Source organism: Leiobunum rupestre, chromosome 4, assembly GCF_980474605.1.
Source record: "Leiobunum rupestre chromosome 4, qqLeiRupe1.1.hap1, whole genome shotgun sequence".
NCBI classification, from domain to species: domain Eukaryota; kingdom Metazoa; phylum Arthropoda; class Arachnida; order Opiliones; family Sclerosomatidae; genus Leiobunum; species Leiobunum rupestre.
In genome coordinates this window covers 59,632,312-59,654,466 of record NC_143387.1, presented here as the reverse complement: position 1 = coordinate 59,654,466, position 22,155 = coordinate 59,632,312, and the positions used below count along the sequence as shown (strand labels likewise).

General features: G+C 34.8%; 2 protein-coding genes across 2 annotated transcripts; both read left to right on the top strand.

Moving 5' to 3' along the window:
* The first annotated feature begins 14,663 nt into the window (after positions 1–14,663).
* On the top strand, positions 14,664–16,844 carry Mfap1 (Microfibril-associated protein 1). The gene is made up of 10 exons (XM_090173586.1): positions 14,664–14,918; positions 14,992–15,043; positions 15,104–15,277; positions 15,339–15,507; positions 15,570–15,629; positions 15,699–15,823; positions 15,884–15,992; positions 16,052–16,212; positions 16,275–16,434; positions 16,507–16,844. Exons 1-10 carry the CDS (start codon positions 14,846–14,848, stop codon positions 16,771–16,773), a joined length of 1,350 nt encoding a protein of 449 aa, XP_090029712.1. The 5' UTR covers positions 14,664–14,845; the 3' UTR covers positions 16,774–16,844.
* Positions 16,845–17,112: 268 nt separating this feature from the next.
* Positions 17,113–21,898, top strand: Ras85D (GTPase ras-like protein 1). The gene is made up of 9 exons (XM_090173585.1): positions 17,113–17,342; positions 17,422–17,654; positions 18,941–18,989; positions 19,063–19,091; positions 19,253–19,337; positions 19,398–19,540; positions 19,627–19,787; positions 19,875–19,949; positions 20,045–21,898. The coding sequence occupies exons 2-8, from the start codon at positions 17,624–17,626 to the stop codon at positions 19,941–19,943; spliced, it is 567 nt and encodes a 188-aa protein (XP_090029711.1). The 5' UTR covers positions 17,113–17,342; positions 17,422–17,623; the 3' UTR covers positions 19,944–19,949; positions 20,045–21,898.
* The last annotated feature ends 257 nt before the right edge of the window (positions 21,899–22,155 follow it).

Genomic DNA, 22,155 nt, shown 5'->3' with positions numbered 1-22,155 from the left:
ATAGTACTCTGAAGGGCTCTTAATACGTTTTGAACTTCCAAAATAAATTAATGTACTAAGTTACGTTTAAAAGAACCAATATGTAAATATAGGTAAAAGGATTGAAAAATACTTAATTATCCACTCTAAAGTCAATTTTTCAGGTATTAGTAAGTATTTCATACAAACTAACTTCTAAGTTTGAAAAAAAATGGATTATATAGTGAATAAAAAAAATTGTCTTATATATGTTAAAAATAATAGCATGTTTCTTAAATATTTTTATTAGTAGTAAAAAAATATATGTTAGATTTACACGATTAGAATTTTATTATCAATGATCGTTATCTAGTTATCTAATCTCATTGTATGCCATTTCTTATTCTGATAAGTTTACGTTTCACGGATATTTAAAATATCAATCTGTCAAAACCCGTATAATACATAGAAACGTAGAATTTCGTAGTGCCGAAAATTCTCGATAGGGGTAGCCATTATCACGTTACAACGTGGTTCTTGTTATGGAACTAATGACAATAAGGTATAAACTTGGCTTATCTTTGATAAAAACGTCTCTTATTCCAAAGAACTTGTATATTTATCGCGAATGTACTTGCCCTTTTAGATATTTTGGAGGAAAAGGCCCTCAGAAATTTATGCTTATTTACTTAAATATTCCATTTCAATCTATCCTTAACCTAAGCAGTGTTTATCCTTTATATTTAAATATAGCATATGATGTTTTTATATTGACAACATTCAGATTAATCAGAAGCGATGATATAAGAAAAATGTTTTATTGGAATATCCATTTCAGAAGATCAACGCCCGTGAATGAATTAGACTAAATTTGGAATGATGTAATGAATAAGGGAATTGTACATAGCATAAAACTGAATTGTAAGAAGATACAAGGTTATATCAAATTAATGTGAAAAAATGGATGGAAGGTGCGGAATAAGTAAACGTTATCTGAAACACTTAACTTGGAAGAAAATCAAAATAGGGCTGATATTATTTCTACCCTCAGAACACACATTTTAAACTTTATATACGGAGATCCCCCAAAAATCGAGAACAGTTTATGAATAGACTCGGTTCGAGTAAAAAGTACGTGTTTGTCTCCTTTGAATATATTCCAAATGGGTCGAAACAAATATATTCAGTGTCCAAGTTGCGAGAAACGAATACGTAGCTATAGATTAAGAACCCATAAATGTAAACGTGCAATAAATCCTTTAAATCACAACTGAGTCGACATATTAGACGTTGCAGTCTAAACCCTCACAAAGTAAACTTAGGCAAAGTAGAAGCGGAAATTGATAAACAACGAGTCCGCGCAGAAGCCGTTGCTCGATCTGGACTACCATCGCATCGCATCTCTTTGGAAATTTGACAAGTGCTTGGGTGGAACAAATGAAAACCACTAAACGAATAAACAAATATATAGAACTTAGACCATGGCAGAAAAGTTTATTGGAAAATTTAATTCTCTCAGACCGAAAAAGAATATTTGTAATTTGAAAGGAAGGAAAATCGTCGATGTTAAATTACTTGAAATCACGTAAGCCCAATTTTACACATTGTCAGCAAGTGACAGTTTCGGGGTGTGAAATGCTTTTTCAATTGAAAAAAGTTTGCTCTGGTGCGAACCACTTTTTCTTTGACACCTTGGGAAGTACAAAAATATGCGACGAACACTTGGCAGTATTTGAAAGTTTAAAAGATGGTGAAATTGTTAGTATGAAATATAATTGTGTGAGTATAAATATTAGTACTCCAAATGTAGTTTGTGTATTTGGAAATTATATGCCTGAATCTTCCGGTTTAAGTTCTGATAGAATTGTACGATTTTATATAAAAAATAATTATTTATGTAAATATAATTTATGAAATATGTATAGTAGAAATGTTAATATAAAATTTGCATAATTGAGGACGTGTTAATATAAAAATAGTAAACTTAATGTTGTTTTTGTTTAATTCCCGATTTTTTTAGGTATATGTTCATAATAATAATCAGCTAGGCTAATACCCTAAGTCATCAAGCGACTTTTGAAGCCTTTAATTCAGGTGGCCGGGTTACAATGCGTAGGAGGGTGGTGGCAAGCCCTGCATGCCACGCGAGCCAACAGCTCCCTACACTAACTATAACCGTTAACCTCAACAAGTTTTATAGCCGTCCTCAGGTTTTTTCTTGAATATAATTTATGGAAAATGTACTTTCATGGGTTAGGCTTAGAAATTTAGTCTTAGCTATTTACACTTTACAGGTTTTTAGGTCTAGCTTTAATTTGTTGCGTATTGGAAAATGTATTTCAACGTATTATTATAAGTAAAAGTTTAGTCTTAACAAAGTCCACCAGTTAGGAAATGATTTATGGATATGAAAATATTTATAAATACTAAAGACAGAGGCAGAAACTAGGAGATCAGAGGAAAAAGAACCAACGCGATGGAAAATAATAAAGCCTTTAAATACGTTTTGCGTTCTTTATTGCATACTATTACCATATTTTCGTTTGGGGTTACTGTATTTAGTACCATGGCGCCATCTAAACTTTGAAATAATCCTTAATTAAATATATTGATAAAAGGGCTCAAGTGATGACACTTCCCCTATTTCCGGTGACGTACCAATTCTCACGTGACTCGCTCATTTTTCTGTGCACTCACTGGACCCCCCTCGAGAAAAGACACGTAGATTTTCGAGCTCCGTACGCCACCCTCTCTCTCTCGACTCTATTTACAGGCATAGGCTTAAGGATTTCCGTAAAAGTAAGTGACTTTATTATTATTTTACTGTAGAGGAAAATTAGGCCTTGTTTAAATTGAAAATGTAGCGTATTTGAAGTAAATAGACTTAGATTCTAGCCAAATAGTCTAAGAGTCTAACCAGAAAATTACGCTTAGCATGTAGGCTTAATGAGAAATTTAGGCTTACCATATAGCGTTAGTGCAAAAATTATACTTAGCAAGTTTCATTTTAAACTATAGAAAATATTTTATCTACAGCCACTATGGACATCGAAGCGTTTCGACTTGAAACTTTTCGTTACTGGAGAAACCCTAATGTTACCAAAGAACAGCTCGCAGCCGCTGGATTCTACTATATTCAACAAGACGACGCAGTCAGATGCTACAAATGCCATGGCGTATTAGAAGGATGGAAATCAGGAGACGTACCAGAATTGGTACATGCTAGATTCTTTCCCAACTGTCCGGCTAGGGATAATTCACCATCTGAAAAAAAGTATATCTCGCAAGAATGGGACATTCCACCTACGCCAAAAGCAACTACTGTCATCGATAAAAGCTTCTCACCTGTACCTGAAGAAGACGACGTTTGTGACTGTCCCTCGTATGTCAGACGATACTGCTGTTAGACACTACAAATACGTAAGTTAGAACTTTAAATTTGGGGATGGGTGGAAAAAATTACGGCTCTTCGCTTTTCAAACTGCATTTCTGATGTACCCAAAAATGGACCAAAGTCGCCATATTGATAAAATACGATTTAAACGCGTTATTTATATTGTTGCTCTAATATTAGAACCTGTTTTACGCTATCATGCAATTAAAAGTAAAATAAAATTGGAAATGTATATTTATTGTTTTTATTGCCTAGAGATTAGAAATTAAGGGGTTCGGAAGCGATAGTGGAAATTATGGTTAACGCGGTGGGGTTAAGAATAGAGAGGGCTAAATTCCATCCTCCAGAAATCTGCACGAGGAAAAATCTTGGCGATTATATTTCGGCGAATGGGGAGAGGAAGCAGAGAGAGAAAATCTTGCTGTTACCGTTGGGGGATTGGGGGATGATAGAAAGGGGGAAAGCAGAGAGAGATTCTAGGGATTGCTTTTCTGGAGGATGAGATTATATTCTGGAGAATGGGGAGGGAAGCAGAGAGAAAATCTTGCGATTACCATTGGGGGATGAAAGGGGGAAAGCAGAAAGAGAAAATCTTGTTGTTACCGCTGGGGGATTGGGGGATGATAGAAAGGGGGAAAGCAGAGAGAGATTCTAGGGATTGCTTTTCTGGAGGATGAGATTATATTCTGGAGAATGGGGAGGGAAGCAGAGAGAAAATCTTGCGATTACCATTGGGGGATGAAAGGGGGAAAGCAGAAAGAGAAAATCTTGCTGTTACCGTTGGGGGATTGGGGGATGATAGAAAGGGGGAAAGCAGAGAGAGATTCTAGGGATTGCTTTTCTGGAGGATGAGATTATATTCTGGAGAATGGGGAGGGAAGCAGAGAGAAAATCTTGCGATTACCATTGGGGGATGAAAGGGGGAAAGCAGAAAGAGAAAATCTTGTTGTTACCGCTGGGGGATTGGGGGATGATAGAAAGGGGGAAAGCAGAGAGAGATTCTAGGGATTGCTTTTCTGGAGGATGAGATTATATTCTGGAGAATGGGGAGGGAAGCAGAGAGAAAATCTTGCGATTACCATTGGGGGATGAAAGGGGGAAAGCAGAAAGAGAAAATCTTGTTGTTACCGCTGGGGGATTGGGGGATGATAGAAAGGGGGAAAGCAGAGAGAGATTCTAGGGATTGCTTTTCTGGAGGATGAGATTATATTCTGGAGAATGGGGAGGGAAGCAGAGAGAAAATCTTGCGATTACCATTGGGGGATGAAAGGGGGAAAGCAGAAAGAGAAAATCTTGCTGTTACCGTTGGGGGATTGGGGGATGATAGAAAGGGGGAAAGCAGAGAGAGATTCTAGGGATTGCTTTTCTGGAGGATGAGATTATATTCTGGAGAATGGGGAGGGAAGCAGAGAGAAAATCTTGCGATTACCATTGGGGGATGAAAGGGGGAAAGCAGAAAGAGAAAATCTTGTTGTTACCGCTGGGGGATTGGGGGATGATAGAAAGGGGGAAAGCAGAGAGAGATTCTAGGGATTGCTTTTCTGGAGGATGAGATTATATTCTGGAGAATGGGGAGGGAAGCAGAGAGAAAATCTTGCGATTACCATTGGGGGATGAAAGGGGGAAAGCAGAAAGAGAAAATCTTGTTGTTACCGCTGGGGGATTGGGGGATGATAGAAAGGGGGAAAGCAGAGAGAGATTCTAGGGATTGCTTTTCTGGAGGATGAGATTATATTCTGGAGAATGGGGAGGGAAGCAGAGAGAAAATCTTGCGATTACCATTGGGGGATGAAAGGGGGAAAGCAGAAAGAGAAAATCTTGTTGTTACCGCTGGGGGATTGGGGGATGATAGAAAGGGGGAAAGCAGAGAGAGATTCTAGGGATTGCTTTTCTGGAGGATGAGATTATATTCTGGAGAATGGGGAGGGAAGCAGAGAGAAAATCTTGCGATTACCATTGGGGGATGAAAGGGGGAAAGCAGAAAGAGAAAATCTTGCTGTTACCGTTGGGGGATTGGGGGATGATAGAAAGGGGGAAAGCAGAGAGAGATTCTAGGGATTGCTTTTCTGGAGGATGAGATTATATTCTGGAGAATGGGGAGGGAAGCAGAGAGAAAATCTTGCGATTACCATTGGGGGATGAAAGGGGGAAAGCAGAAAGAGAAAATCTTGTTGTTACCGCTGGGGGATTGGGGGATGATAGAAAGGGGGAAAGCAGAGAGAGATTCTAGGGATTGCTTTTCTGGAGGATGAGATTATATTCTGGAGAATGGGGAGGGAAGCAGAGAGAAAATCTTGCGATTACCATTGGGGGATGAAAGGGGGAAAGCAGAAAGAGAAAATCTTGCTGTTACCGTTGGGGGATTGGGGGATGATAGAAAGGGGGAAAGCAGAGAGAGATTCTAGGGATTGCTTTTCTGGAGGATGAGATTATATTCTGGAGAATGGGGAGGGAAGCAGAGAGAAAATCTTGCGATTACCATTGGGGGATGAAAGGGGGAAAGCAGAAAGAGAAAATCTTGTTGTTACCGCTGGGGGATTGGGGGATGATAGAAAGGGGGAAAGCAGAGAGAGATTCTAGGGATTGCTTTTCTGGAGGATGAGATTATATTCTGGAGAATGGGGAGGGAAGCAGAGAGAAAATCTTGCGATTACCATTGGGGGATGAAAGGGGGAAAGCAGAAAGAGAAAATCTTGCTGTTACCGTTGGGGGATTGTGATAACTCGGAGGGAAGCAGAGAGAAAATCTTGCGATTACCATTGGGGGATGAAAGGGGGAAAGCAGAAAGAGAAAATCTTGTTGTTACCGTTGGGGGATTGGGGGATGATAGAAAGGGGGAAAGCAGAGAGAGATTCTAGGGATTGCTTTTCTGGAGGATGAGATTATATTCTGGAGAATGGGGAGGGAAGCAGAGAGAAAATCTTGCGATTACCATTGGGGGATGAAAGGGGGAAAGCAGAAAGAGAAAATCTTGTTGTTACCGCTGGGGGATTGTGATAACTCGGAGGGAAGCAGAGAGAAAATCTTGCGATTACCATTGGGGGATTGGGGGATGAAAGGGGGAAAGCAGAGAGAAAATCTTGTTGTTACCGCTGGGGGATTGTGATAAGATATCAGATTCATTATCTCAATCTCCCAGGGATAATCCTTCTCTCTATCCGTTTAGAGTTAGGAATGATAGTTATCTTTTTAATTAATGATTTGGATCCACAGGAAGGTAAAATAGTCACAACTTTAGAGTAAGGAATACTAATTTTAAAAAATAATTACAATAATTAAGATAAATATTTTTATTTAGTCGCAAATTATCTCCTCCAAATCCAAATTTGAACGATCATCGCCGAATTTTACAACTACGACTCAAGGTATTTACAATATTTTTTATTTATTTATTTTAAAAAAAATTAAAACTATTTATTTTTAAATAGGACTCAAATCTCATAGTTTTAATTTTTGTGAATTAGTACTCAGACATTTTTTATTTAAAGACTTTATTTGTGTTTTTTTATTTTTTAATTGTTTATTTGTTGAAAGATATTAATTTTAAAATTTTTTAAATTTTTTTATTTTAAGTGTTTTTTAAATGTTTTTAAATATAACTAACTTTATTAACTCAACCTATGCGGGTGCGGGGCTTTTAAGGGTTTTTGTATTAATACACTTTGTACTAAATTTTATATTTTTCTTTAAAATTTTGCATCAGAATGCTAGAGAACCTTCGTTTACATCAGCTTTATACAATACATTTTCAAGAAATTGTATTATTCTTATCTTTTTGACATGCATCTAATTTTTTTGGTTGATTTAATTGGTTGATATAAAGATCTTTTTTATTTTTATTATTCTTATCTTTTTAACATTCATATCTACTTCTAGTACAATGCTTTTTAATAAAAAACTTCTTGAAAATTTACTGATTAAAACTGATACAAACGAAGTTCCTCAGGCAAACGATTCATTGCCCGTTTTTTCATTTCTTCTATATACTACTTTTTTATAGTAATATTGTGTTTAAACTATAATACTTGTTTTTCTTATATATGGTGCTTTTATTAATTGTTGATTAGATTAACTGAAATTCTATGAATACATTTTGTACTAGAACGTTTAAAATCAATTATATTTGTCTTTTTTTAGTAAAAAACTTGTTTAAGAAGGATATGGTTATAGATTTTAAAATCTTGTTTAAGAAGGATAGGGATAATTACTTAACCTTAATTATATTACAGAATTAATAATTATTCCTAAAGGGAATATTGTTAAATTAAAAAAAAAACTAGGTCGAACTTAGACTATAAAATCTCAATGTAGAGAATTTTTCCAGGAGAAATCTAAAACTATGATGACTGGTGATTTCTATCTAAAACCTGTAGTGCTTTTGCCGCGATCGTTAAAATTTCTCTCGTATAAGAACGTATAATCTTTTAAAAAAACAAACTATTTGTATAGAATTCGAAGAACGTTGTTTAAAAACTGTATTTTTAGAATCTAAAACAGTAATCGAACCATATGGCTCAATTGAGTTTAAATGCCCCTTTTTAAATATTCATTTAAGTTAAACCTTTTATTTTTGTCGCACCCTACGAATCTCGAATTGAACAATCGCAAAACTTTTGTTCTTTTTCTGTGCACGATAAAAGTTTCAAATGTGATCGTCCAGGAATTGTGTACGATAATTTATTATTCCATGGTAAATCAATGTTATTCGGTTGGTTTAGCTATGAAATTCTACATTTATCTAGCGAATATATGCAGATATTTTGTAATGCTAACCAGATTTCGTGGTGGAATCACAAGAATTTAAAACAGTTTGAGTCTGGGCTTCATGTATTAGACCAAATTCAACATGTTGGCACTGTACAACATACGGTTAGGTCTGTTTTAATTAATTCAGACATTCTCGAACTGTATACTTCCGAAGCGATTAACACTAAAAACAGTGTTTTTGTTCGTGCAATGATAGAGCAGCAAGAGAAAATTAAAGATTTCTTGTGGTAAATATTTTTTAGATGTATTCGATTTTACTAAATTAATTTATTTATATTTATAAATTCTAGCCCGAATTTCCAACCCGACATGTCGTTTTGTATCGAAGAGGAAAAATACCTTCTGCAGATTGATGTAATTATAATTATTTTTCATTATACTCTTATAATATTTTTAACATTTGTGTTTTTTTATATTTTTTAGCCTTTGAATTATTTATATCCCTTTATTTAATTCTTTATTATTTATTAATTTAATTTGTTAGATTATATTTTAGTTTTATTTGTAGTGTTTCTTGTGTTGTTAAGTGTTTAAAAAAAATTATTGTTTGAAATATAATAGTTATTGAATAACATAATAACTAATTGTGTTTTTGATTACTTTTACTAAAACTAGCATTGTTTTAAAAAATAATAAAACTATTTAAATATTTGCGAAAAAAATGAAAAACTTATTTATATTAATATAGATTTCAAAGTATTTTGGGTGTGGCTAAAAGTCGCGAATTTGTTTCCCCATCTCGAAATTAACTAATTAGCATTTTAAATGGCTAAAAAACGAAAAAAAAGTGATATCAAAAGTAAACAAATTTAGGTAGTTGGTGGGGTCACATATTACCGCCGATATCTCGGTCCGAGCTTGTCCGATCGTGTCCAAACTTGTTGGGGTGATAGACCGAGGCTTAGGGGTTGTGGACAGTGGTCAAGCATCTAGGTCAAAGGTCATCTTCAAGGTCAAATTTGATATTGAAAACAAAAATATTTTGTTGACTTTTTCCAAGGTCAAAAACTGGTTTTTTGAAAAAAAATTGGGGTCATTTTGGCGGCCATCTTGGATTTTACTTGTTCAAATTTAGTTATCCTCTACTCTTGCAGTACCTTCGCATCGATCCGGTACATCTTAGACACCGTGTTAATGATCTCTGTTTGCTTCACGATTGTTTCTATAATAACTTAACTCTAAATTTTGACAATTTCTTCTCTCTTAGTTCCTCTCAAACTCGGGGCATACACTCAAACTCTCCAAGCCCCGAGTTCGTACCGCTCAGCGTCTAAATCATTTTTCCTTGTAGTGTTGTTAATGACTGGAATTCCTTTTCCCAAGAGATTGTTTCTATCCCCAATCGCCACACGTTTCGCCGCCACGTCTATTTCCTCATTTACTCATTTGTTTACGTCTCTCCCTTTATTTATTTATTTTTTTCGCATTCTCAAAATCCCATGTCTTTTTGTCATTATTTTTATTCAGTGTTCAGCGATATCTAGATACACGGGCAAGTGGCGTAGACCAGGGGGGTTCTGGGTCCAGACTTCGGCCACCCCCCTGACGGATTTATGCTGGCCTCCAATAAGTGCCGCTGAGTACGTCGCTCTAGGTGGTCGCCTTTGTCGCCGACCTTACTTCCCCTACGTCATATCGCCGACTGCTTCGTCGTCTTCCTTTATGATAGGATAGTAGCGGAAAGATGGAGAAACACTGAACTAAGCGGTAGTCACCATACTTTCCGTATTAATAGTACCGACACATTTATGCGAAATACTAATTAAATTACATTCATGACGGCAAACGATGATGTCCGTCATGTTAAGAGTAGGTGTTTCTTTTAAAGTCTGACCAAGGATGGATTGGGCCGGTGGGCTGGTGAGCGTGATCTCACGGGGCCGCGACCAAAATTACCCTTTAGTTCGACTGGGGACCGCTTGAAAAGTGATTTTTGGGGGGCCGCAAGCCTACAGTACCCACTTCACGAAAAAGGCGCCTGTCCACCCCTGAGTCTGACTCTTGCGCTACAAACGTTAATAATGCTCAGTGTTTCTCTCAGAAACGTTTCCTCGGGGGAAGGTAACTAGGCTCAGGGTGGTTTTTACCCGACAAACGTGTGTGTGATGTCGATTGGCAAGCTCTTAACGTCCGGGAGGTAGACATTCCCCCCGAAGATATGCTTATTCAAACTAAAAACATAATTACGTTCGTTTTCACTCTTTGTACCTGGTATATCTTTTTATCGATGTATTAAAATATAACTACCAAAACAAGAAAGATACAGATAAGGAACGTCGCAGATATAGCCCATCAAAAAAAGATAGATACCAAAGGGCAATAATTTAGATACATATAAGATACATTCTTTGCAAACAGATACGGAAAAAAAGGTATGTGTAAGAGATTTTTATATATCTGTGTTCGCCTGAAAAAAGTTAGTATCTTTTACCCACAATAGTATCTTGTACCATGGACACTGTATCTCTAACCGGACGGGAAAAGCAGCCCAAAAGAGGTACCCCTCACTGTCCGTTTGCGTCCTACTTCGTATTATCTCAAATAGTCGGCTGTACTCGATTCGCAGGGCCGTCAAGGTCATCCGAAAGGACTGTAGTTTACATCTGCCCCAATACTAGTTTTGGGTGACGTAGGGTACGCGACGATTGTATTAATAGTTGTAGACTAAACTACGATTTTAGTTTCTTATTATCTTATAAAATGTTTTCTATTTGTCATTGTTAAGTTAGGTAAGGTTTAGGTTAGGTTAGGTTAGGTTAGGTTAGCAATTTCTGGTTCTTTTGTAGCTGATTCGTAATTAATTACCTTGTTTTCCATTGAAACCAGTGATCTTTGTCTCTCTGTAGCTTCTCCTAATGTACATTCCCTGTTTTTAATTGAAATAAGACATTTCTGTTTCTTTTGTAGTTATTCCGTATTTAATTACTCGGTTTTCTATTGAAACAAGCCATTTCTCACTCTTTGGTAGCTGATCCGTATTTAAATACCCTGTTTTCTAATGAAACAAACATTAGTTTAGTCTACAACTATTAATACAATCGTCGCGTTTCCTACGTCACCCAAAACTAGTATTGGGGCAGATGTAAACTACTTCCTTCGAAAGAATGTAAATCCCCATTTCAAACGTTTTGTCGACCACGTGACGAATTATATGGCCTTGACAGCCCGAAACTTTCAAAATTCTTGAACCTCCCCCCTTTACAGAGAGACGGTGGCGGCGCCAGGTGATTTTGTATGGTGGAAGCTACAGCTTTTCCCGTCCGGTTAGAGATACAGTGTCCATGCTTGTACCTAAAAAAAGTACCTAATAACGTAGCTAGATCCGTATCTAGATATCGCTGAACCCCCATTCCCTCTTCCAGAGTTGCCAGATGAACGATCTGGATCGTATTTGTACGATATTTAGGTGGTCGGTACGATATACGATCGAAAGTACGAACCGAGAATCAGGCCCGTATATCCGCCTAGGCATATTTAGTAATATATCAGCAGAGCTCCGACTTGTACTGGAGAATCAGAGAAATTCAGGCATAGCCTAGTTCCAGGGATCGGAGTAAGTGCAGCTCGTGAAAGGTAGCCCGGTAGTCGTTGGTTTATAATTAAACTAATAAAACGATTGATCTATCTATCTCGAAAACTGATTGTATAATTATTGAACATATAGGAAAATGAAAATATTGTAATTAAAGTGTCATTGCTAATTTGCGTTTTTTATAGAGGAAATACACGACGTATGAATTCAGTTATTGTGAATACTAATAAAAGTCGTCTTTACTCTGTGTAGCCGTGAAGCGATCTCGTTTACTATAGACCTCCAAATGTGCCCTACCATGGCCCTACCTAATTTTTTGGGCTGGTGACCGCTCTGCGAACACCTTTACGAGTAGTAAAGGAAGGCCAATGCATTTCAGGGGCATTAAAGTCTCCTAACACAACAATACGGTCTGCTAACTTACTAGCTCTTTCTATAACACCTAACATTTTTTTAAGAAACAATAGATCTGAGGACGGACTGCGACAACAACAAATAACAAACAATAACATTCCATCAACTTTTAGTTGACACAGTAATATTATATGGGAGGTTAAGGATCGATGAAGAGAAGCGGCTTAAAATATAAAACACAGCCCCCACATTTGGTTACATCAGAATCCGCACGAAAGGATCGAGTCAAAACCTGCAATATGGTAAAGTTCAGTATCAATTTCCTTGTTGAGCCAAGTCTCGGTGATGGCAATGATGTCCGGAGCTTTGTCCCAGACCAGGACTCTCAGTTATAAGATAATCCGTTATTGGCGTACTATAATAATTCGGTGACCGAAGAGTCAATTTAAATATTTTCACGTTTGCTTCTTTCAAAATGCGACCAGGAACCACATTCGGAATAGTTGATTTTATAAAATAAAATTTTAATGATCACATGTTTGACCAAGAGGTGGGCTTAAACTATATCATTTAAATTTCGCCGTCCCTAAAGTAATTAACTTTTACACCGATTTAAGACTGAAAAGAAATTGCATTAGGAAAATACTAAATTGATATTGTTCAAATTCCAAAAGTTATGTTTGGAGTTATGTTAGAACATGGATTAACAATAACTTATTGTTAATCCATGGTTAGAATAATACAATATTTACTTTTTATTGTATTCAGAATATTAAACGTTATTTTCAGTTTCTTCCTAGTAATTTAAATATCTAAATACAAATTACCACTAAGATACACGTGAACAAGTGCAAAAAGGTATATAAGCATACGATATTTGCAAAAATATAGTTTTTTGGAAAAGATAGAAGGCGCCACCGCCGAATGATAAAGTTTACAGTCAGTGAAGAATTTGTCCCGCGAAACCCCGATTTCTGAAGTTATATATTCCCAACTCAATGACTCGACTATTTGCCACCACAGAATCAGAGTAAAATGACGTACTAGCGTTACTCTTCTAACCCTACTCTGGAGTCCGAAGTTCCCGAACAAGCGAAAAGTATCCACCAAAAATAAAATGGCCGCAATCTGTTTGGAAGCAGTTTTGGAAATAAGGCGGTGGCGTCGGTCAAAGACCAGTTTATTTTGGACTTTGACCATTTAATTAAATGGAATCTGGGGGTTCACTGGTCATAATGACCAGTTTATTTTTAATTAAAAGTATAATTATATACCGAAAAAAGAAAATGATAAAAGCATTGCGCTCTCAGCTTCTCACAGCTGATTTTCTGCTACAATCAGTCAGATTCGTCGAGCTAAATGCGGAACATCTAGATCAATCATTAAGAATATGCAAGGATCCTATACTGCAATTTCTTTATGGCTTTTCAAAACAAAAAAAAGGTCAGAAAGGAGTAAAACTGTTTTTATTCGAAGGACAAGAAGATGATGAAATATTTTTTAATAAATTTCAAAGCTCTTTGGTTTGTGATAAATAAAACTCATTATGGTCCCTAATAGCATATGTAACATAATTACTCATAAGTATGCCACTAGCTCTATTTCTTCCCTAACGGTTTGTTTCACAGATATTGCGTCATCCGTACCCTACGTAATATTTGACGTCATATTTGATGCCATATTTGACGTCATCGAATCTCAGATGTGGATAATGCCGTCGTATAATTAGCTTTACGTCTGATAAACCGACGGCCATTATTTTAGTAAAAAACCGCTTTGAACAACCAAGGCTTAGGAGCTAAAATGAACTACAATATAGTGTCAAGTTCTGTTAATGTAATTAATTAGCAAATTAATGAAATTCTCGGAGACTCACGTTCTAAAATTGTAAAATAAAAGAAGCAAGTTTATTGGAAAAAATTGTTGAAATTCAGGTTGAGCTTTTCTGGCGCATCTACAAGGTTGGAGTCTTTGCAGATTCTTTTGAGCCTAGGCCTAACTCTTCTAGGCTTGATATGGGTTTTAAAAACGCTGGTGGAATATCCCACTTCGACGAATTGTTCCATTTTCGGAAAGCGATCACTTATTGGTCATTTTCCCCAACCTTTTATTTTTCGAAATTACTCATAATTTAAATTCATCCACACAAACCGAGCGAGTTTATAAATTTCAATAAAGCTACATTTGGGCTGACTAAAATTCCGACTCAAAAATTTCCTTCTCAATTTCGAGGTTTTCCATTGGCTTAAATAAATATGTTACTAGCCAATAGTGTGGCTCCCAAAATTACTAGGATGAATAAAAAGGTTAAAATCTAACGAGGTCCACCTTTTTACTGGTTCGTTTTGAAACAAACCGTTAGTGAAGATTTTTGAATGGAATAAAGGTACAGTGGCATACTATGAGTAATTATGTTACATATGCTAATAGCTATTAACAATTAACTTTCAAAGGTAAAATAAAAGAGGGATTGAGATAAGTGGGGCAGAAAAGGGTGGTCATGACCAGTAAATGATTTTTTAAGTAGGGGGTATACTGTGGTCATAATTGACCAGTACTTTTAAAAAGCTTATTTCCAACACAGGTTGGAACTTGGAGAAGAGAAGGAGATTAGGAGAAGGGGTCCTTCTCTCCTCCAAGTTTGGAAGGGGATACGCTTTGGGCTTTATTTTCTATCTCTATTTCTCTATGGGCTTCACCGTTGTTCGAAACTACATGAACTTCCTAAAATTACCGCCTGGGGAAACAGGCATAATTATCATTATTTGTGTGGTTTTTAGGATTTTTTAAGCTTTAAATACTTGAGAATTTTATTTAATATTTAGTTAAACGTTATAAAAATGTCTTCGGCTGCGTCATTGGCGTATCAAATTCAATCAACTGCTGGGGCCATTCCAGTTCGAAATGAGAAAGGTATGGACCAAGGCTTATATTATAACTGATTGAAATGAAAAGGTTGATTGAAATTGGTACAATTTTTTTTCAGGTGAGATTTCTATGCAAAAAGTTAAAGTCCATCGCTACATATCTGGAAGAAGGTAAGAGTTTTTAAGATCTAGCCATAAGACCGGTGTTGTAACATTTAATTTTTCTAAAAGACCTAAGTACGCTCCGGAAGAGAGTAGTGAAGAAGAGAGTGAAGATGACTTTCCTTTTGAAAAAAGACAACTTTCTCAGCCAAACGAACCAGTTCAAGACATAACTGAAGCGGAAAAACTTGACAGAAGGTTAAGACGATTACAACAAAGGGAATACGAAGAGGACGAAGAAAAGTAATAGACAACTAATCCACTTCTAGTTCAAATAAATGGTTTATGTTGTTTGATCTATTAGACTTTTGAGACATCGTCACATTCATGAGCCCCAAGTTATAGCAACTGGTGAAGAGAGTGAGGGAGAAGCTCTGAAGGAAGATGAAGAAAATACAACGGAAAAACCTAGACTTGTCAGAAGATGGCGGGACGAAGATGAAAGCAGCGATGAAGAAGAGTTAGATGATGAAGTACAATTAGCTTCAAATGTAAAATTTATTATTTTTAATCTCTTCTCTTTTTTCTTCTTAAGGAAATTGAAAGAAGAAGAGCCATTTTACGACAAAGGGCAAAGACAAGAGCCGAAGAAGAGGTTAACATCCGTTACTTAATAATTATTACCAATAAATCTTTTAATTAAATGTTTAATGTTTTTAAATAGTTGATGAACGTAGAGGAAGAAGAAAATAAGTCTGAAGTTGAAGAAAGTGAATCAGAGTATGAAGAATTTTCAGACTCTGAGGAGGAGGAAGTTGGCCAGAGGCTAAAGCCTGTGTTTGTCCGCAAGTATGATATTAAAAATAATGTACACTACAAAATATTTAAGTTAATTTATTTGTTTCGTAGGAAGGATAGGGTAACAATTCAGGAAAGGGAACGTAGAGAGCAACGCGAGAAAGAGCTAGAAGTTGAAGCAAAAAAAATGGCAGAAGAGCGTAGATATCAATCTTTGAAGGTATTATTATCCATGAAAAATGTTAAAACTTAATCTAATTTGCCTTGTCTTAACATTAGATTATTGAAACTGAAAATAAAAAAGAAATGGCTGAAGAAAAAGGAGTGAATGAAGTTTCACAGCTTGTTATTACGGATGATGAAAATGATGAAGCTGCTTATGAATCTTGGAAGCTAAGGGAATTAAAGAGAATTAAGAGGGATAAAGAAGAAAGAGAAGCGTAAGGAATTGTTTAATTTTGGCCTAAGAGTTGTATATTAGAAATAACCAATTTTCTCTTAGATATGAGAAAGAAAGGCTAGAAATTGAAAGAATCCATAGCTTGACTGAAGAAGAAAGAAGGGCTGAATTGAGAAACAATCCTAAAGTGGTCACTAACAAAGCTGCTAAGGGCAAATACAAGTTTTTGCAAAAATATTACCACAGAGGAGTCTTTTATTTGGTAATAAATTTTTCAAAATTGAAAAAACCAGTTGATCTTTTTTTTTAATTGTCTTCTTTCTCTTTTTATAAGGATGAGGATGATTCGGTGTTGAAAAGGGACTTTTCAGCTCCAACTCTGGAAGATCATTTTAATAAAACTATCCTGCCCAAAGTGATGCAAGTCAAAAACTTTGGTCGTTCTGGCTGTACTAAGTACACGCATTTGGTGGATCAGGATACAACTCAGTTTGATTCACCTTGGATGTCAGAAACAGCTCACAATTTAAAATTTCATACCAACCAGGCTGCTGGTATGAAACAAATATTTGATAGACCATCTGCCAAACGCAAGAAGTAGGAAAAAAGTTGCGTTAAACTTTTCTGTAAATAATTTTGTAAACTATTTTGGTAACCAATAAATAATCATAACCAAAAATATTTGACCTTTTTGCTATCACAGCCAATGGTTTGTAAAGACACGAGCTCTTATTACATTTATGTGATTTGTTCGAATTTTTTTCATGTTGCTTTTGGGATTCGAGTTTTACGTCGATGACCCGTTCATTACGTCACTATTGTAGGAGTTCTTTATGAACTAGATGGCGACACTAAGCGAATACTCTTAGCTGCCTCAGAGCAGATTTCGGCCAACTTCGAGTTACACATTTGTTGAGACTGAATGTAATATGTTGGTAGTGTTCTAGCTCCAGGGCAGGCGAATAGATATTAACAAAATCTTTATATTTTTCGTTCTTACCTGGTAGTTAGGAGAAACCAATAAGAACCTCGATATCCCGTTTCATTGCATTCAGCTACAAAATTGAGTCCACTGACGGATAAATTTTATAGACTTTACCCCCTCAATATTCTTGGTTTCTGGCATTATTTGCAAATTTCCATATCAATGGGTGGAGCATATTATTATGTGTAAGACTTTTCCACGATCCTTGAATCACTATTTTTCAATGGTGGTTATTATGTATGGTAAAATATCCGGTCCTTTTAGAGTAGTGCAGGTAGTTTCGTCTGATTTTTAAACGTGCAAATGGTTTCCTTCGCCCAAGAATAAAACATTAAATAAAGTATCTGCCAAGGCTTAAAAGGAGAGTTGGACTCTGAAAGAAAGGAAAAAGTTCTTTCAAAAGAATCCAAGCCAAGGCTTTTGGCCTCTACGCTGGAAGCTCAGGATACCGGCGCAAATTACAGTAATGACAGAATATAAATTAGTTGTTGTAGGCGGTAAGTTCTATTCATTTATATTTTAATTCCACTCAATATGCTGTAGCCCAAATTTATATTGCATAGTTAATGATTCAAGCTTTAGATTGCATGGCATTATCAAAATGAAACTATTTTAAATCTATTTGGGAATGTTCATTAACATTTTTATATAATAATATTGTATTAGTTTTATGGTATTATAGTTCGAGAAAATACTGTACATTTCTTAATTTTTTAGCTGGTGAAAATACTGTACGTTTCTCAAGTTGAGACTTTTACAAAGGCACTTAAAATTATAACTTTTCAAAAAGGGGTTTGTTTATAACTGTCATTAAATCTTTGTAACTATCCCACCAACTCGCAAGTTTAAAATCAGTAAGGGCTTTTACTTGGAGACTCTATGCCCTTGAATTAGCAATGCATCATAAATTCTTGATATTTTAATTGAAAGGCATATGTTAAAATTTAAGCTATTTCAAATCATTTCTGTTGCTAACACGAAGAATTCGACTGATAAATAGTTAAGCTAAATTTATTGTCTTAACTACTAAAGTGAAGCTCGATGTTATATTTGGTACCCTCTAGGTAACTCTGCAGTCATTTGTTTTCATAATGTGAAGACAATAATTGCTAGTTTATGGAAAAAAAATGTTCCTTGCAGTAGCCTTTCTGTAAAATATTTATATTAAAAAACCCTCAAGGTCTTTGGAGTAGGTGTTATGAACCTAATTATTATAACTTTAAGAGACCTTTTAAATAGCCATTAGAAAAGGTAGACCAGAGAAATTATGCAGTCCAGTATGGTGCACTCTTGCATCCATTAATGAATGAATATTAAAATAGCTCCAATTTAGCATTTAATTTGAAAATGTGTTGGTTAACTCCTCCCCTTTTCCTCCCTAAGATGTTTCTGTCAGAATCCAAGGACATGGGTGGTTTCCTAGGAAACCAAATGTGGGCATGCAATACCTTTTTACAATTTATTAGGTAGAAAAGGGGATCTGGGAAGCTTTATTTAGCTATAATGTTTGTTTTGTATAGTGTTGAACCTATTGAATTCCAAACTTAGTTGACACATTTATAAATTACTACTTTAACCAATGCTTGTAATTCTGACAAACCTATGCAAGCACATAATCATTATTATGTATTGTTAGTAGTTTACTGAATTTTATAGTGTTATTCTACCAATAGTTTTTATATTGAGAAGTGGAAAAATCTGCCTTTACAAAATATATATTAAACCTAATATTTTCAGAATTTATTTTTTAATCAAGTTTTATTCATGTTTTTTAATCTTGTAGCTGGAGGTGTTGGCAAAAGTGCCCTTACAATACAATTAATACAGAATCAGTAAGTTTTTCATTGTACTATCATTAAATGTTAAGTTTTAATTCAAGTTTTATTGAATTTACTTTTTTTTTAGTTTTGTTGATGAATATGATCCCACAATTGGTTAGTTTTAAACACTTTTAAAGGAGTATAAACTAAGACCCCTCCTTCTATTTTCTTGGAAATATCCAGTGTAGTTTTGCATTAATTAATACGTTTATACTGCCTTTTTATGTTTCTAATATTGTAAAAATAGGATTTAAATGTTTTAAATTAATTTTCAGAGGATTCGTATAGAAAGCAAGTGGTTATAGATGGAGAAACATGTCTCTTAGATATATTAGATACCGCTGGTCAAGAAGAATACAGGTTAGAAAAAAATTGTTATTTTTATACTTAAAATACTCTTATACATTTTTGAAATTCTAGCGCTATGCGAGATCAATATATGAGAACGGGTGAAGGTTTTTTATTAGTATTTGCAGTCAATAATGCAAAATCATTCGAAGATATAAATATGTATAGGGAGCAGATTAAGCGAGTGAAAGATGCGGATGATGTTCCCATGGTTTGTAAGTAAATGCTTTATGATCGGCTAGTGTATCCCGTTTTGCATTTGACTGTTTGGTAACGAGCTATAAAATTTTTTGTTCTATAGTGGTTGGGAATAAGTGTGATTTACCAACGAGAGCTGTTGATATGAAACAAGCTGCAGAAGTAGCAAGAAATTATGGAATTCCGTTCATTGAAACCTCAGCCAAAACTAGAATGGGTGTAGATGATGCTTTCTATACTCTAGTTAGGGAAATCCGAAAAGATGTGAGTTTTTTTGGTTTTCTGTAATAAGATTTGATGCTAAAATTTTTAGTTTCTGACAAAGTAATGTTTTTTATTTTTATATTTCAGAGGGAACGAAAAGGAAAGGACAAAAAAAAGCACAGAGATAACAGAAGAATAAAGTGCGCGATTTTATAGATATTGGTGAGTATTATTTATAAGGCCTTTAAGTTTGAAGCTAATTTGATGAAAATTTAAGTTTTTTTTACCATTTGGGGATTTATTCCGCATTTTTACAGAAATGTTTTTTATTCGCTCTATTAACAATCAACTCGAGCAAAAAATCTTCAACGATTAAAAACTTCCTAGTTAAAACAAATTACAAACTAAAAAAAAAATTAAAAGGGAGAAATTGTTTAAACTGAAATTATAGAGCACAATTTATGGGAAAAAAAGACTGCCATCATGTCCAAATATTTAAAAAAAAAGATAATCCGAATATAAATATTGGCACATAGACGCGCTATTGACGATGAAACTATCAGGAAAAACTGTGATTTAATAGGGATTTTGTCAGCCTGTGTTTTTCCTTTTTTACACATTTTGGTATTGGTTTATCTCGATCTCTAGCCTAAAACAAAACAAATCTTTTTATAAATATATATTTGCTCAGTGTGGATGTGAGTGCGTGTAGAAACTTTCTTGCGCATTGTATCGAAAAATATTTCCGTATAGCTCAAGTTGTTTAACTGGCAAAATATTATGGAAAATGAAGAATACATGTAGTTATTGCGTGCAGGTTGGAACAAATAATCTCTGGTCTTTTAATCGGAAAGTCTTACGCGATTCTCTATCCAATGTTTATCCCACCTTAGTTTTTGGCCTACTGATAATTTTCTTTTGACTGAGGCTTGTCTACCACATTCTATTTAAGAAATAATATCGCTATAAGAACTAGCATGTGTTAAGGAATAAACATATCGATTCAAATTTTCTTCGCCTTAAATGTTTTGTCAAGTATTAGCAATAAATTTGAGGCAAATATCCCTGCTAATTATGCAGTTAACTCTTAGTTTTTGATTTTTATTCTAATTATGAATTTATAAAAAATGCTTAGGAAAATTTGAAAAGGTTTTTTTTATTAAATATAATTGTTCATAGTTACGTGGGAGTGAGCCCATTTAGAACTTATAAATTTAAGAAGAGTAAAACCATGACTAATAAAATTTTAGTTTTATCTAAATGGTTTATGGGCTAATCTTTATATATATCTTCCTGTAAATACATATACATACCATTGTGATAGTTCGTTTAATTTCCCTCTTTCTATGTGGATGGTTTAATAATTTTTAAATGTAAAAATAAGAAATAGCTATTAATTACTTCTACGCCATTTTCATCGCTGTTTTTTAGTCTCATGTTTGTAAAATTGTTGAGAATGAACTCAAATGTTGGTCAAATATTTAATCGTTTAAAACTTAATTTCCACCATAACATTTGTTTGCAAAAGTAGTAGTTACTTTTTTCTTTGTTCTCCATTATTGTACAACTAAGTCCATGTATGTAATTTAGGTAAACTTTGCTAGGGTAATTTAAAAATATATATATTTAACTAAAACGCCAGCAAATGTTTGAAGAAATGCTGATTTCTTCGGGGTTTTTGCTTCTCACATTTTGCACAAATCTCATTTTCTCCAATGCCAAATATATACACCCCAATTTGTTGTTAGTAAAAAATATATTGGATCTCGGCTTATTTCTCAAGACGCGCAATAATTATTCATATGGAATATTTATTGTAAACATCATATAATGCTTTGTAAAATCGTGTTTTATAAACAAAATGAGCAATTTTTATCCTACAATTAATTGGTGGGATAATTTTCCTTCTACTTCTACTTAAGTTTATTACGAATCAAATTTAGTTGGTGGTTTAAGAAGTACATTTTAAAAGATTAATAGTCTATGGATTAAGAATTGTTACGGCTCGATGGTTAAAATATTGTTTTAGGTTCTATTATTAATTTTTGCGAATATGGGTCTATCATTTAGCTTCATATTGCTAAGTGTGTGTACATGATATAAGAATGAAGATGTAATTTTACTTCCCCTCCTCATAGTTAACTACGCATATGAAATTTTTTGGATAAACATTTGACAGCTAAAAAATAAACTACTTTTTGAAAAAAATTGAACTTATTTTTTTTTAATTTGAATAATGCGTCATTAAAGGGAATATAATCTCTAGTATTTCTGCCGCTGCCAAAGGGTTCCAAACTCCCTCACAGAGCTGTAAAACTCCCATAGTGGTTGAGGCGAGGGGTCCGTCACTTCGAGGAATCGTGTACGAGATCCCGAATCAAGGAATCTTTAATCAAGATTCTTGATTCTGCTAAGAATCTAGATTCTA

Bases quoted from the DNA above. Each gene is read 5' to 3' on its own strand.
- Mfap1 (XM_090173586.1), top strand. From the start codon at position 14,846: ATGTCTTCGGCTGCGTCATTGGCGTATCAAATTCAATCAACTGCTGGG. The intron at 15,278-15,338 runs GTAATAGACAAC...TTGATCTATTAG, and splicing joins TACGAAGAGGACGAAGAAAA to ACTTTTGAGACATCGTCACA. The intron at 15,508-15,569 runs GTACAATTAGCT...TTTCTTCTTAAG, and splicing joins AAGAAGAGTTAGATGATGAA to GAAATTGAAAGAAGAAGAGC.
- Ras85D (XM_090173585.1), top strand. From the start codon at position 17,624: ATGACAGAATATAAATTAGTTGTTGTAGGCG. The intron at 17,655-18,940 runs GTAAGTTCTATT...TTAATCTTGTAG, and splicing joins TAAATTAGTTGTTGTAGGCG to CTGGAGGTGTTGGCAAAAGT. The intron at 18,990-19,062 runs GTAAGTTTTTCA...CTTTTTTTTTAG, and splicing joins ATACAATTAATACAGAATCA to TTTTGTTGATGAATATGATC.